The sequence below is a fragment of the Typopeltis vanoorti genome, chromosome 22 (genome assembly GCF_054136105.1).
Source record: "Typopeltis vanoorti isolate ZY-2024b chromosome 22, IOZ_Tvanoo_1.0, whole genome shotgun sequence".
Taxonomy (NCBI): Eukaryota; Metazoa; Arthropoda; class Arachnida; order Uropygi; family Thelyphonidae; genus Typopeltis; species Typopeltis vanoorti.
The window spans coordinates 1,930,031-1,943,913 of record NC_143570.1 but is presented as its reverse complement, the minus strand read 5'-3'; the positions used below and the strand labels follow the sequence as shown (position 1 = coordinate 1,943,913).

Genomic DNA, 13,883 nt, shown 5'->3' with positions numbered 1-13,883 from the left:
TAAATGTAACACTATCAATGTTGTTCCATAGGTAAGATGGAAGAGATGTGGCCAGTTCATTATGAAGAGAAAAAGTGTTATTACTGATTAATGCTAATTCAACTGTAGTGACTGTAATTCTTTCTCTTAGAAAAGCTAGTTCCATTTTATGATAAATTCTGGAGGCCTTGTTTGTGTGGAATATGCGTTTGATTTTGATGAATTTCGGGATGACTTCGTTATCTCTGCATCGGATGAGGAAAACTAGAAGATTAATGAAGTTGAGATGTTTAATGCGTAGTTTCTCTAGTTGTATAACTTTATGCCAAAAGAAAGCACTCACCGTAAGTTTGTAATTGCAGGCGTAGACTTCTGTGGCTAATTGGTTCAAAAGATATATTTCTGTGATTACCCCACATTTTTTTATTCTTCAGTTATATAAAACACTGAAATAATAGTTCCCGACAAGTTTCGTAAATCACAGGATTTACATCTTCAGGGGTAAATAGTATAACTTAAAGTTTAAACAAGAGAATTAATAAATACAAATCATAACCGTCTGGCTATTCATAAAACTCAAATAACAGAATGCAGATATATAATGTTATTGACGTTGAACAATACTGGATGATGTCACGTGTTCTTGTTCATACAGTCCAAGCTCACGTTGAGGTAGATTTTTTTATTAGAGCTGACCACACTTGATGGAGAATTAAACCCTGATTTTTATTGCATTGGGTTGGGTTTTTTAGCATATTAGCAGCTTCTTTAAGTTTTCTTATATAACTGTTGTTTTCTATCTATGACATCGTCGTTTTATGCCAGAGTACATCGTGTGCAGTGGAAGGGGTATGGAAAGCAAGACCCGTTGTTTGTTTTGTTCTCTTTTGTATTGTATGTCTTTTTGGTGTTCAGCCATGCATATTTCTCTGGCCACATCTCTTCCATCTTACCTATGGAATAACATCAATAGTGTTACATTTAACAAAGCAATAGCGATCTCAGAACAGAAGAAACATACATTAATTCATAAGTTCAATGTACTCCTTCAGAAGAAGGAAATACATAAAAAACAACTAGATCGTTCAAAAGTAGTTATCAATCTTTCTTCGAGAGTCCTAACAAAAGAGGAGAATAATCTTTTACTTAAGGGTTTTAACTTCGCCTTAACCTCACGTTTCCTTCCAAAAATTGATATCATAGCACAAATAGAAAAAAGAATTAGAAATCTACCGGACAACATGGCAGATCTTATCCGTATAGAAAGTTCAGCTTTACTATTAAAAAGCAGATTACCTCATAGGAATCTACCTTACAATGAATACGTTTGCCTTAAAAAGTTAATGGATGATAAAAATATTGTCATAATAAAAGCGGATAAAGGCAACGCAACTTTGGTTTAGATGCTACAGAATATGATAACAAAATGAAAAGTCTCCTGGAAGATACCAACACCTACAAACCCACAGACAGAGACCTGACTTGGCCTACACACAAAACAACAAATGATCTAATAAAAAAATACTTACAATCGAAACATCCTTTGATACCAAGAATATATGGTGTTCCAAAGATCCATAAGACAGATATACCTTTAAGACCAATAGTAGATGGAAGAGATTCATCGACTTCCAAATTGGCGAAATACCTCACCAACATGATCTCACAACATATAGGAAAAACATCTTCCTTCATAAAAAATAGTAAACATTTCATAGTAAAATTGAAATGATAACTAATATTTAAGGAATTGACAGCGTATACTAGATATATAAATTAAATAAACTTTAATATATACTTTCCGATATTTCGGCAAACGTCACGTTGCCATCTTCTTGGGAACTTACTACAAAGACACGTGCACACAAGTACTAATAACAGCAAATGAGACTGAAGCTAGGAAGCTAACGTTTTCCTAAAGTCCTGATGGTGCCCCCTGGCGGGCTATATTGGTAGTTCTTGGCCTTTGGGCTGAAGTTCTTCTGATAAAAGTTTCCCAAATTTGGGGCAGTCTCATGCTTCCAAATTTGTTGAGGTTTGGCATGTTCCTAAGGGCCGAGGCTGATTCCATGAATAGTCTTTCATACTTGAACTTGCTGCGGTGTATTACTGTGGCTTTCTTCCATCTTATTCTGTGGCGAGTATCCAGAGCGTGGTCTGCAAACCCAGAGTGGCTGTACTGGTGAAATCGGATGTAATCCTTGTGTTCTGAGATTCTGATATTTGCTGTCCTGATTGTTTGGCCAAAGTAGGACAATTTACAGTTGCAAGGGACCTGGTATACACCAGGTAGGTCTAGGGGAAGTGGTTGGTCTTTAGTGGAGCAGATAAGGGATGCCAGTTTTCTATGTGGTCTGTAACAAGTGGTCAAGTCATGTTTTTTTAAGATTTTATTGATTTTTTCCAAGGTGCCTCGGACGTAGGGAATGGTGATGGATTTAGAGTAATCTTTTTTGTGAGGGGGAGGGGGTGGTGGGTTGTGGATAACTGGGTTAAGTATTTTTTGGATTTTTTGGAGGGGGTAGCCATTGGCTGAGAAAGTGTCACGGATGTGATTTAGTTCAGTGGTTAGGGCTTGATCATTTGAACAGATTATTTTTGCCCTGTTGAATAATGTCTTAATAACACCATATTGTTGTGAGAGGGGGGGTGATGGGATTGTTGGTGAATGCATCTGCCTGTATGGGTGGGTTTTCTATAAACTGAGAAAACCAAGGTTCCATCAGGTTGGCGGGTGACTACTGTGTCTAGGAAAGGGAGGTTATTGTTTTCCTCTTTTTCCAGGGTTAACTTGATTCTGGGGTGTTGGTTGTTTATGTGTGTTAGGAAGGAGATGAGTGAATCCGGGCCATGTGGCCAAATAGCGAAAACATCATCAGCATAGCGAAGCCATATGGTAGGTTTTTGTGGGGCTGAGTTTAAGGCTTTCTCTTCAAACGTCTCCATGAAGAATTTGGCCACATGGCCTGGATTCACTCATAGAGTATATAAAGCTCTACAGGAAATGAAGAATAATAAAGAAATAGTTATTACCAAAGCGGATAAAGGAAATGCAACTGTAGTCCTTAACCAAAAGGACTACACAGGTAAGCTGAATGCTCTTCTCTTAGATCGGGCTACTTACCTCCCCATCAATTACAATCCCACCAACTCTCAAATTAGAAAACTTCACAGGCTCCTTAAGAGAGTCACTTCTTGGCCTGTAGAAGTTACCAACATTAAAGCCATTTAACTCTATACCCCCCTCCCCCGTATTTACGGACTCCCAAAAATACATAAAGAAAATGTGCCATTACGTCCCATAGTGGATGGCATTGATTCCCCCACATACAAATTAGCTAAACATTTGGCCAAAGAGCTCACACACTATACTGGCAACACACCATCCCACATAAAAAACTCAGCCCATTTCAAAGCCAGCATAGAAAACCTTACACTCCAACATACTGACATAATGGTCAGCTTTGACGTCTCCTCTTTATTCACAAATGTCCCACTCAAGGAAACTCTAGAGCTAATCCATAATAAATTTTCTCCCGATATCTCAGCCTTATTTCAGTTCACAATGAACTCAGGCTATTTCGTTTGGCAAGGAAAATTCTACAAACAAATAGAGGGGACAGCCATGGGTTCACCACTCTCCCCACCCTTGGCCAATTTCATTATGGAGACCTTTGAAGAAAAAGCCTTAGCCTCTGCCCCACAAAAACCAACCATATGGCTTCACTACGTTGATGATGTGTTCGCTATTTGGCCACATGGCTCTGAAACACTTCTCTCCTTCTTAACACACTTAAACAACCAACACCCCAGAATCAAATTCACCCTGGAAAAAGAGGAAAAAAACAGCCTCCCTTTACTAGACACACTAGTCACCCGACAGCCTAATGGAACCTTGGTTTTCTCAGTTTACAGAAAACCCACCCATACAGGCAGATACATTCACCAACAATTCCCCCCCCCCCACACACACACAACAATATGGAGTAGTGAAAACACTATACAACAGGGCTAAACTAATCTGTTCAAATGACTTGGCCGTAAACACTGAACTAAATCACATCCTCAACACTTTCTCAGCCAATGGCTACCCCCCAAGAAAAGTCCAAAAAATATTAGAACCTACAAACCACAGATCCCCTCCCCCCCCTCCACAACAAGGATTACTCTAAATCCATCACCATTCCCTACATCCGAGGCACCTTGGAAAAGATTACCAAAATCTTAAAAAAGCATGACCTGACCTCCTGTTACAAACCTTACAGAAAATTGGCATCCCTTATCCGCTCCACTAAAGACCAACCACTTCCCCTAGACCTACCTGGTGTATACAAGGTCCTTTGCAGTTGTAATCTGTCTTACTTTGGCCAAACAGGCAGGACAGCGAATATCAGAATTTCTGAACACAAGGACTACATCCGGTTTCACAAGTACAGCCATTCTGGTCTTGCGGACCATGCTCTGAATACACGCCACAGAATACGGTGGAAGAAAGCTACAGTAATACACCGTAGCAAATACAAAGACGAAAGACTATTTATGGAATCAGCGTCAGCCCTAAGAAATTCTCGAAACCTCAACAAATTTGGTTGTATGCGACTGCCCCAAATTTGGGAGGCTTACATCAGCAGACCTTCAGCACAATGGCCAAGAACACCTACTCAGCCCGCTAGAGGGCACCATCAGGACTTTTAGGAGAACAATAGCTTCATCTCTTCATTCCCAGTTACTGTGTTTGTAGTGCCTACGTGCACGTGCTTTTTTGTGTAAGTTCCTTTAGAAGATGGCAATGTGACATTGCCGAAATATCGGAAAATATTTATTAAAGTTTAATTTAATTTATATCCTTAACTACGTTGTTCTATTCCTTAAGTGTTTTAATAATGCATAACCAACGTATAAGCCTGTCTACGAGAAACAGATATCTTAGCAAGTCTCGACATTATCAGTTGTTTACAAACGTCCCGAGACAAGAAATTTTGAATCTCCTAGAAGACCTCTTCCCTCCGGACATCTTGAATCTTTTTAAACATTGTATAAACAATATTTTTTTCACCTATAAAGATAGAATTTGGGAACAAAAAGAAGGACGGGTCATGGATTCATCATTATCAACGGTATTAGCAAACCTATTTATGGAAAAATTTGAAAACAATGCTCTTAAGAATTACCATAAAAAACCAAAAATATGGCTACGCTATGTGGACGATACTTTCATCATATTTAGTGGAACAACAGATGAACTTATCAATTTCAAAGATTATCTCAGCAATTTGCACAACACCATAAAATTCACTTTAGAACAAGAAAAAAATAAAAAACTTCCTTTTCTGGATATTCTATTAGAAGTTAATGAAGAAAGTAAACTCTCCTTCTCGGTATATAGGAAGCCGACAAACACTGGAAGATTTCTAAATGCAATCTCGCACACCACCATCCTTCACAAAAAATAAGCTTAATTAAAACTCTTTGAGACAGAGCATACAATATCTCCAGCACACAAGAAAGATGTAAAGAAGAAAACTAAAATACTTAACACAAATCCTTCAACAGAATGGATATGAAACAAAAACCATCAAGAGAATCCTTAAAATGCCTCCAGCTAACAACACAATAAAACAGGATTACAAAAACGCAATCTCACTTCCTTATATCAAAAATGTTACAGATAAGGTAGCCAAATTAACGAACAAACACAACATAAAAGTAGCCTTCCTTCCTATAAAAAAAAAAATTTCAAGATTCCTACATCCACCAAAACCATCTCATCATCCTCTTAAAAAACCAGGAGTCTAAAAAATCCATTGCTCTTGCGGGATTTGCTACGCAGGACAGACAGGAAGATCTGGAGAAATACACATGGCTGATCACCAAAAAGACATACAATACAAAAGAGAACAAAACAAACAACGGGTCTTGCTTTCCATACCACTTCCACTGCACACAATGTACTCTGGCATAAAACGACGATGTCATAGATAGAAAACAACAGTTATATAAGAAAATTTAAAGAAGCTGCTAATATGCTAAAAAATACAACCCAATGCAATAAAAATCAGGGTTTAATTCTCCATCAAGTGTGGTCAGCTCTAATAAAAAAATCTACCTCAAACTGAGCTCGGACTGTATGAATGAGAACAAGAACACGTGACATCATCCAGTATTGTTCAACGTCGATAACGTTATATATCTGCATTCTGTTATTTGAGTTTTATGAATAGCCAGACGGTTATGATTTGTATTTATTAATTCTCTTGTTTAAACTTTAAGTTATACTATTTACCCCTGAAGATGTAAATCCTACGATTTACGAAACTTGTCGGGAACTATTATTTCAGTGTTTTATATAACTGAATAATAAAAAAATGTGGTGTAATCACCGAAATATATCTTTTGAAGCTTATTTGGATTAAGGCACAAAGTTTCATTGTTTGTAAATGAACGCAATTCTGATTTTTCATCACTCCTTGTTGACGAAGTACAGTTATCGACACTGTCCTATCTTTCAGACATTGTTTTCAAAATTAAATGAACTAAATCTATCCCTTCAGGGAAATTCTTTGACTGTTCTTGATGCCTATGACAAAATAAAGGCATTTGAGAAAAATCTGGTGTTATGGATTAGTTATGTCAAAGACAGACAATTTGCACCTTTTCCAACATTGGAATCCTTTTTGGTGGAAAATGATATTTTTGTTGATTCTTACTTTCTAGAAAGGGTTTGTGACCACCTCAAAACTCTGGAACAGAATTTTGAAATATTTTCCAAATAACTTTTATAAGAAATTTCTGTGAGTTTTCGATCCATTTCAGGCTTACAGGTACGAGAACGACCTTCTTTCAAGTGACAGTGGGCTTAAAAAATAAAATATAGAAATCGTCTTTAGTGTATGTGCCAATTTTTCACTGAAGTTAACCGATATTCAGCCAGATATCTAGCAACTCTGCAAGGGCTGAAAAGTTCAACCATCTCATTAAAAGTAAGTAGTAACATAATTATATCATATTATTTATTTGTTTAATAAAAATTAAAACTCTTTTCAATGATGATATACTTTTAATTGTTTACTTCCAATTTAATTAATTATGTTTCCATATGTATTCAAAACATGCTTTTAGATTTATTACATTATAAATGCACAGTTTTTCCCCAAATGTTGGTAATCCCCACATAGGTTTTAAAAAAATTACATAACTTTATTAATCCATAGACTTGTTTTAGGCATTTTACTGGTCCTTGGGCTTAGAAAGGTTGAGAAACGCTGTTATACCACTGTTCTATTGCTTCTTGTTTCATTTGACAATCTTTCAAAGTAGTTACTCCACATATCTGGAAAGTATTTATCTTCAGCTTTCAAACTGCCTTTATCTACTGATTCTCTTTATTGCACTGTTTCTTCTATTTCTATGGAGGAAAGGGTACAATACAATTTTTCAATAGCTTCCAAAACATTCTACCACCTTCCTGATATTTATCTACTATAATATGATTAGTGTTCCTATGACTTTTGTTTAGCTACTTTTAGAAAATTACTTGGCTTTTTTAACTTCTATGTATTCTCTCATAACACATACTGATTTACTTTCTGGAAGGTTTTGATATGTTTTCTTCTTTTCCATGATTGCTTCTAACTTCCCGAGTCCACCATGTAGTTTTCATTTTTTTTCTCTTCTTGCAGACTTCATCAGTTACCTCTCAGGACAAATCAAAATGCAGGTGGAATAGATGATATCTGACCAGAAATGTTCATGTGTGATGGCATAAAAAAAGTTTTACAGTAAGCTGCACAGCACGATTTACATGGTCCGGTCTGGTTGAGATGATCCAGTTCGAGATGACTGGAGTAGGGCTCTCATAGTGTTCGTCTATAAAAAGTGAATTACAGAGAAATTTAGTGTTCCAAATATTTATGCAGCATACTTAATAGCAAAGGCTTTGTGTTTCCTTTAAATCTTCTTCTTCCTAACATGCATTTTAGGCCAGACGGCCTGTTCTGGACTCATGCTATCTCTTTCTTTTCTTCCGATTCTTCTTTTCCCCCTTATTTTGTATCTGTATAATATTTTTGGTAGTCTGCTGTTGTCCATTCAATTTTGTTTATACTGTCTTATGTAGCAATTAATTGATTTTATATTCAGGGATTGTAAAATTTCTTCATTTGCTTTATGGTCCCACTTGGTATACCCAGCTGTTTTTCTGAGAAACTTAAACTTCCTTTAAATATAATACAATAATATTAATTATATGACTAATATGGAAAGGAGAGTTACATAATTATGAAAAGAAGAGTTACATAGATTATATCCAGATTATGGGATTTAGATTATGAGGACAGACTGGAAGTATGTGGATTACGGACTCTGGTAAACAGGGGAAAGAGGGGCGATATGATAAAAGTCTATAAACTTTTGAATGGGTGTTATAGGATAGCATCTGATGAAATTTTTCGGTATATGAAAGGTGGGGAGAGAATATGGGGAAATCCACAGAAGTTAAGTTTGTTCACAGTCAAGAAAAGGTGGTTTTCTCCCAGAGAACAGTGAGTGAGTGAAATAGTTTACCTTTAGGGATAGTGAGTGCATCTGGTGTGAATAAATTTAAGGGAAGGTATGACAGCCAGTTTGGGTGATTTACAGCCTCCCTCGATGAGTTCTTGATTCCCCGGAGGTCTCAGATAATAATAATGACTATAAATCAAGCACAATGAAACAGCCACACATAAGACATTTTTGTTACACTCAGCTACTCTGAAAAATACATTACTAGTAGCCAAAATATTTTATGCTATAATGTATAGGGATGTTATTTTTCATTTTTATGTTCAAATTTGGATCTCATTTTATAACTCACTGGTAAGATTAAAATTATTTTATAATTTTAATTTTTCTTAATTTTAATGTAAAAATGGAGGATATTATGGAGCCATCTATATTTTATAGTCTCTTTCTACATTTGACTTTAAATTTTTAAACTTTCAAAATTTATCAAAGAGTTATGAGAATTTAACTTTCAGCATCGGAGATACTTCGGATTGCACTACTTGCAAGATATAAGCTCTGCCCAGAAGTCCATATAGTCACTTTTATTAATGTACTGATTAGGTTTTACTCGCATGACAGCTGTTTTAGATTGTTGGTTCTCATCAAAGAAAAAGCAGAGTGGGGAGGGAGCAAAAATCCTCTCGATACTGTAGTAATCTTATGGTGTAAGGTTAAATTCATCATTAGTGAATTCTCAGTAGTGTATAATCAACTATAGAGGTACAGAGCCAAAAGGTTTCAATGTAACTTTCTGACATAGGATTTTTATGGTATTGTAAGGTTTCGCTCTCTCTCTAGGTTTCTACGTTATCTCTGATGAGAACCAGCTGTTCAAAACAGCTAACAGGGCCGTGAAATAAAATTTAAACACTAATAAAAGATGAATGTACAGACTCCTACCCACAGCTTGTTCCTTTTAAGTAGTACAAACCAAGACCACACCAATGCCAAAAGTTATATTCTCATAAGTTCTCTGATAAATTTCGAAACTTTATAAATTTCTGTCTATATTTTTTAACTATAAAATATTAATGGATCCATAATATCCTCCATTTTTATATTATTATATTTTACATCTTACTATGCCAAATTGAAGTCTTTTGGCTCTATACTCAGTAATTATAATTGTAACATTTCACTTCAGCTTCAAAATGAAAATAAATCGATCTGAAGTTTGAAAAACACTAAGAAATGTAAAAAGCAGGATATACTAGTTGAAGTTATTGTGAAAGCAGATTTCATGAAAGGAACTGAACACTTGTGTACTGATAAGACATTTAGAAAGTATGCATAATCACATTTAAAAACAATGTCTGAAGAAAATGCATAACCTTCAAGTAGCCAAAAGCATTAATACTGATCAGTGAGTTTCTACCTTTTGTAAAACATGAGAATTAAATGAGATCATATCAAGACTGGGAGGGAGCCAGAGATAGAATCTAAATTCAAACAATTCTTTTATATACAAATCAATTTCAAAGTAGAATTATGTATTACAAAAGAACCAGTCAGATATATCTTAATTTTGGATATCTACAAAAAAAAAAAAAAAAAAGAAAAAAGAAAAATCAAGTACTAGAAGAATCAAATGGTTGTTATAGTCTTAATTTGAAAGAGTGGATTAGTATGGAAATAAACTATATGTCAGTATTGTTGTCTATTCAGAAGATGACTCAAAAATGTTCATCAACTGATATTCAAAATACTGTGGACTCATGAATGCTAGTATTTGGCATAATTCTGAAGAATATAATGTGCCTATAATGACAGATGATTGTCGAAATTAATTCAGATGTTAAAGATTAGTCGAAAATTTACTCCACCTTAATCATGCAATTGTTGATACATTTTATAAAAATGCTTCAACAATTACATTTAAAAACTTAAATTGAAATTATATTGAAATTGTAAATACATTTAAAAAAAAATTTTCAGAAACAAAAAAAATAAATATCAAGAAGGTGGCAAAATATTCTGGAGGTTGTTGAAGAAGCTTAAGAATGGAGGAAAGAGTGCTGTAAAAGGAGTTAGAGACGATAAAGGTGACATGAAAACAGGAGAAAAAGATATCCTTGAAGTATGGAGTAATTACTTTGAAAAACTGCTAAATGAAACAAGCAGTGATGACAGCACAGTGATAAAAAACACTGACCAGGCATGCAGTCAGGAATACATATCCATACTTGAAGTAGAAAAAGCCATCAAAGGCTTGAAATGTGGAAAGGCAGGAGTAGATGATATTCGACCAGAAATGCTGAAGTATGGTGGCATAAGAGTCTTACAGTAGCTGCACTGCATAGTTCAGAAAGCCTGGACAGAGGGACGAATTCCTGATGATTGGAGTAGAGCTCTCATAGTACCCATATATAAAAAGGGAAATAAAACTGAATGTGAGAATTACAGAGGTATTTCCCTATTGAGTGTTCCTGGCAAGATCTATGCAAGTATACTTGAGAAACGGTTGAGAAGAATTGTGGAAGAAAAGCTTGGTGAAGAACAAGCTGGATTCAGGCCAAATAGAGGCTGTCAGGATCAGATCTTCACTTTACGACAAATAGTCGAGAAAGCATGGGAATATAACAAAGATCTGTATTTAAGTTTTGTCGATTTGGAAAAGGCATATGACAAAGTGTGCCAAGAGAGAAGCTATTCAATATGCTGCAGTTATATGGTGTCAATGGGGCATTATATCAAGCAATACTTAGTCTTTATTTGAGTTGTAAGTCAGCCGTTAGAATTGAAGGAAGTACAGGAAGATGGTTTAATGTTAAATCTGGTGTGAGACAAGGATGTACATTATCCCCTCTGTTATTCATTATCTATATGGATCACATTATGAAGGAATGTGGTATTAAACCTGATATCAAAATTGGAGAGGTTAATGTCAGCTCTTTGCTTTATGCGAATGATGTTATACTTCTAAATAAATCCGCTAAAAGTCTGCAAGATTATCTGACTAAATTGAATAGCTGTTGTAATAGATATGGTATGAAGGTCAGCAATAAAAAGACAAAGACAATGAAAATAGGAAGAATCATTGTAAATGTCAACTGTGTTGTGAATGGAGAACCTGTGGAACAAGTAAAACATTTCAGCTACTTAGGCACGATTTTTACTGAAGATGGTAAATTAAATATAGAAATAGACAACAGAATCAACAAAGCTGGTATGGTGGGAAGTCAATTGAATAAATTCATATGGAATAATAGAGATATTAGTCGGAACACTAAATTAGCTGTATAAAAGACAGTGTTCAAACCAGTTTTAACTTATGGATCTGAGAGCTGGGTCAGAAGTAAAACACTTGACCAAAGACTAGAGACCGCAGATATGAGAGTCCTGAGAAAGATTAGAGGCGTCAATAGATGGCATCAATGGCAATATCATATTAAAAATGAGGATATTAGGAAAGAACGACATTGTCAGCATCCAGGAATGCGTTAGCAGAGCTAATCTCAGGTGGTATGGTCACTTAAATAGAATGGGAGAGGAAAGATTAGCAAAACAAGTGTTCTCTGCCAGGTTGGCAGGAAAACGACCCAGAGGAAGACCAAGATATAGGTGGATTGATACGGTACAAAGTGCCTTAGACGATAGAAATATAAGATCTGATAATGTTTCAGTCTTGACAAGTAACAGACTGATTTGGAGGAAAATTGTAGATAGGAAGTTAGTAATGATGTAATTTTTTCATGTAGTACTGTCATATCCTGTACACCCCTTGAGGGTATATGGCAGGAATTTGATGATGATGATGAAATTCTGTCCTTGGAAAAAAATGTCTCAAGTCCCCAAAATAAAAAAAATAACTCAGATTCAGAAACCCTAGTACGTATTTAATATCTTATAATGCATATAACAGATCATTTTTGATAATTTCATTTAAATGCCCTTCCACACTGCACCACAAAACAAATAAAAGGTTAAAAGAGCTTTCAATTCTCAAAGTCAATGAATAAACAAAATATTCCATGTAAAAATATTTTATTCTGGAATATGCTGTAGAAATGAGTTTTTATAAGCAATTACTGACATTCTTTTACTTACCTTTGTTCTTACTTTAGCAGACGGTGGAGTGAAAACATTTTTTAAAGCATTTTCTTGTGCCACTTCTTTAACTAAATGCATTATTTGCTGATCAAGTTTTTTATCTAAGAAAATTAAAAAAAAATCCTTATTTGAATACATTACTATTTAGCTTATATTTATTACTTATACAAAAACTTAAGACTTCTTATCATTTGAAGATTGTCAGTCGAACATATTAAAAATATTTTCTTACTACAAGGAGCAGTAACAAAATATTTACCTCTATGAACTCAAACAGATGTTATATATATACATACATATAATTTAAACATACCAAGAAATTATAATTTTTGGTTTTAATCATTTATCCAAGTAAGTAAAACATTGGCAATACTAAAACAATAGAGGCTAATGACTACAAATCAATTGCTTTAGTATGTATTGCATAATGCAAAGCAAACACCCCATGTTTTATTATTATTATTATTATTCAAGCCTCCATGGGGTCAAAAGACTCATCGAGGGGAGGTCCCCCCACCTAAGAAACACAAAGTCTATCATACCACTCCTTGAACTCATTGCCCGTTCTCCCTCTCACCACTCCATCATGCAATGCATTCCATGGTTCAACCACCCTCCATGCAAAGAAACTACTCCTCACCCTCTTGCTCACACTTTCCTTTCGTAACTTCCAGAAATGGCTTCTTGTCATCACTCCTTCCCGCTGATCAACCAAGCGAAAGAAATCCTCAGTGTCAACGCTGTAACCACCTCTCAACAGTTTAAAAGTCTCAATCATATCACCTTTCCTTCTTCTATCCAGTGAACTCTGCATTCCACATTCCCTCAGCCGATCCTCATAACTATCATTGTACAGTCCTGAAACCATCTTTGTTTTCCGTCTTTTGTACCCTTTCCACAGTTAGTTTATCCCCTTCAAATCCTGGGGACCAAATTTGAGAACAATAGTCCAAGTGTGGTCTGATCAGGGTCTTATACAACAGAATGATAACTGTTTTATCTCTGCAGGTCAGTGTCCTTCTCATTATTGCAGCAATCCTCTGTGTACCTTCACCACCTTTGCAATATGTCCCCTAAATTTCAGGTTTCTATCAATCATCAACCCCAGATCTCTTCTCTCCCCTACTTCCTCCAGTATCCCATCAATGTGTCCCAAACCTCAAGACTTACACTTTGCTGCATTATACTGCCACCATTCACTTGCCCATCTGTCTAGCTTATTCAAATCCTCTTGCATGACTACCACATCTGCACTATTACTAATAACCCTTCCCAGCTTCGCATCATCCGCAAACAACTGAATATCCCCTTGC

At 35.6% G+C, this 13,883-nt stretch overlaps 1 protein-coding gene across 2 annotated transcripts in view; it reads right to left on the bottom strand.

Annotated features, from left to right (window-relative positions):
- PIG-S (phosphatidylinositol glycan anchor biosynthesis class S) overlaps nt 1–13,883 on the bottom strand; it is a 345,368-nt gene that overhangs the window by 219,154 nt on the left and 112,331 nt on the right. For both annotated transcript variants that reach the window (XM_090411921.1, XM_090411922.1), the window contains exon 5: nt 12,568–12,671. In XM_090411921.1, coding sequence (XP_090268047.1) covers nt 12,568–12,671 — 104 coding nt within the window. The remainder of the gene's footprint in view (nt 1–12,567; nt 12,672–13,883) is intronic.